At 44.5% G+C, this 2,930-nt stretch overlaps 1 protein-coding gene across 1 annotated transcript in view; it reads left to right on the forward strand.

Moving 5' to 3' along the window:
- Positions 1-1,758: 1,758 nt before the first annotated feature.
- The window catches only part of Il5 (interleukin 5), a 4,917-nt gene continuing 3,745 nt past the window's right edge, over positions 1,759-2,930 (forward strand). The window contains exon 1 of the mRNA XM_021213898.1: positions 1,759-1,933. Coding sequence (XP_021069557.1) covers positions 1,796-1,933 — 138 coding nt within the window. The 5' untranslated portion in view covers positions 1,759-1,795. The remainder of the gene's footprint in view (positions 1,934-2,930) is intronic.

Genomic DNA, 2,930 nt, shown 5'->3' on the forward strand with positions numbered 1-2,930 from the left:
AAAAAAAAAAAAGAAAAAAAGAAAAAAAAATAGCCACTCATCCTCAGTACCTTGATCAGTTATGGGGTCTCCACAATTACTGCTGGTGACTTTAAAATAAGTGTTCCTGACCAAAGCTGACAGCGGCACTGATTTGTGGACACACACAGTCACTTAGAAGACAATTTGGCAGACATATCGTATCCATTCAGCGCAACAACCTTACCACTTTCCCTGCTAGGGCCAATGACCCAGCTGTGAGCCTTTCCCAGGCTTCCTATGGAGTGTGCCTCAAATTTACTCCTAAAGCCTTTGGTTGCTTCTATAACCGCCTTACTACTAGGGCACCAGATGGCACACTTGGCCAGTTGACCTGTGCAAACAGGGTGCAGGGCTAAGTAAGATTGTTGCTACAGCTCTCCCTCAGCAGCCCACATAATACCTTCCAGCACTGTGAGTGCTAGCCAGCCAGCAGGAAGAAACATTCAGGTTACTTCCAGCTTGATTCCCCTGCATCTTGAAACTGTGTTGTGCTGTGGGACTGAATTGTTTTGATTGAACAATGAGAGGGGCACAAGTGGAACCCGGTGCAGGGGAACACGCCTGACACAGTGCTTGAGAAGCTGTGAGGCAGAAGGATCAGAAGTTCACAGACAGTTTTGGCCACATAGTCAGACTGTGTCCTAATAAACCCACCACACATGAAAGGAAGGAAAACGAGAAGAAATATGAACCTGCTGTGTGTGACAAGATACAGAGAGAGCCAGGAGTCCCAGTGTCACCCTGGAACNCCCCCCCCCCAGTACACACAGTAAGCTGCTTGAAAAGTGGGTCAAAGCCAAGCCACTGAAGCAGCACAGGAAGGAACCTCTGCCCTGCACTTTTTGTCATAGGAACCAAGAAGCATCCTGCTTATCTCCACTCAGTCTGGGTTGGCCTTTTAATAACAGACAGGATGCTGATCAAAAACCTACATCATGCAACTCAACTCTGTTGAACCAGCTGCTTTAATAAGTGTCTTTCCCAGAGAGTTCTCAATTCTTTTTTTTTTTTTTTTTTTAAGCACAGATAAGTAGAAGCACAGCCAATGTAGAAAAAATACCCCCTTTCCCTTTTCTCTTTGGCAGTTTGAAACAGGGTCTCATGTGTTCCAGACTGAACTCACCTTTGCTGTACACACACAAAAAAGCCAAGGATGACTGTCACCTCGTGGTCCTCCTGACTGTACCTCCCACATCTGCTGGTGTGTACCATCACATCTAGTAAGACATTCTCAGCATTTATGTATTTTAGCATAACTCTGTTGGAGGTATACGTTTGAATACATTTTTTTCTCACTTTATCAGGAATTGAGTTTAACACATAGTAAAGCAGAGGTGGGGCGGGGGGGGGGAATAAAAAAAAAGATGCTCAGGAAAAGCCGATCATGCTTCCGAGAGTGTGAGTGTGGGCGTCTCTAGAGAGACCCACCACGTATGCACATCTTTTAAAGAGAAATTCAATAACCAGAATGGAGTGTAAATGTGGATCAAAGTTGTAAAACATTCTTTTATGTTATAGAAAATGCTTTTTAAACAAGGGTAGGGGTCAAGATGTTTAATATTATTAAAAGAGCAAAAAGAGAAAAAAAAAAGCACTCTGTTTGAAGACCCAGGGCACTGGAAACCCTGAGTTTCACAACTTGTGTTTATTAGGCGTCCTCTATCTGATTGTTAGCAATTATTCATTTCCTCAGAGAGAGAATAAATTGCTTGGGGATTCGGCCCTGCTCTGCGCTCTTCCTTTGCTACAGGCCAGCGCTGAGGGCTTCCGAATCATGAGGATGCTTCTGCACTTGAGCGTTCTGACTCTGAGCTGTGTCTGGACCACTGCCATGGAGATTCCCATGAGCACAGTGGTGAAAGAGACCTTGACACAACTGTCCGCTCACCAAGCTCTGCTGACAAGCAACGAGGTAAAGTATAACTTACTCCTTCAGCTTGGTTTTTAGGATCAGGACTTTGCTATACCACCCTGACTGGCCTCAAACTTACTATGTAGACTAGGCTGTCCTAACTCCTACGGGATCGCCTTGCCTGTGTCTCCCAATTGCAGACACATTACCTTACCTGACTTCTTTAGAATGCATAAGTAGCTGCGTTGGATTGTGCACGCCTTTAATCCCAGAACGTGGAAGACAGAGTCAGGTGGATCTCTGTGAGTTCAAGGCCAGACTTGTCTACACAGCCAGTTACAGGCCAGCCAGGGCTAAAGTTAAGACCCTGATTCAAAATAATTTTTTTCAAAGCAAAAAAACAAACCATTTGTGGCAGTTCATTTCTAAATATAAAGATCTGCTTTAAATAGTGCAATTATTGCTTGTTCTCTTGCCTTCTTGCTCCTGCTCTGTCCTCTTGTCCCTCTCTCTCCCCATTCCACACCCCCCATGTGCTCATGGCCTGCATCTCTACTTCTCTACTCTCTTTCTCTCCCTCTTCCTCCCTCTCCCTTTCCTTTTCCCTCTCCCTCTCCACCCCCCCCCTCTTTCTCTCTCTCTGCTTTTTCCTATCTCTACTACCCTCTCAACTCCCCTACCCATGCCCTGAATAAACTCTATTCTATACTAAAAAATAAATAATGCAATTATTAATGTTTTAGTGTTAATGCACGGGTGATAACCATATCACCAGCAAGCACTGCATTAAAAAAGGCAACAAACTCTCTTTAGGAACGACCCTATGTTCTTTCCTTTAGGAACGACCCTATGTTCTTTCCTTTAGGGATGACCCTATGTTCTTTCCTTTAGGGATGACCCTATGTTCTTTCCTTTAGGGACGACCCTATGTTCTTTCCTTTAGGAACGACCCTATGTTCTTTCCTTTAGGGACGACCCTATGTTCTTTCCTTTAGGAATGACCCTATGTTCTTTCCTTTAGGAATGACCCTATGTTCTTTCCTTTAGGGACGACCCT

Source organism: Mus pahari, chromosome 14 (assembly GCF_900095145.1).
Source record: "Mus pahari chromosome 14, PAHARI_EIJ_v1.1, whole genome shotgun sequence".
Taxonomy (NCBI): Eukaryota; Metazoa; Chordata; class Mammalia; order Rodentia; family Muridae; genus Mus; species Mus pahari.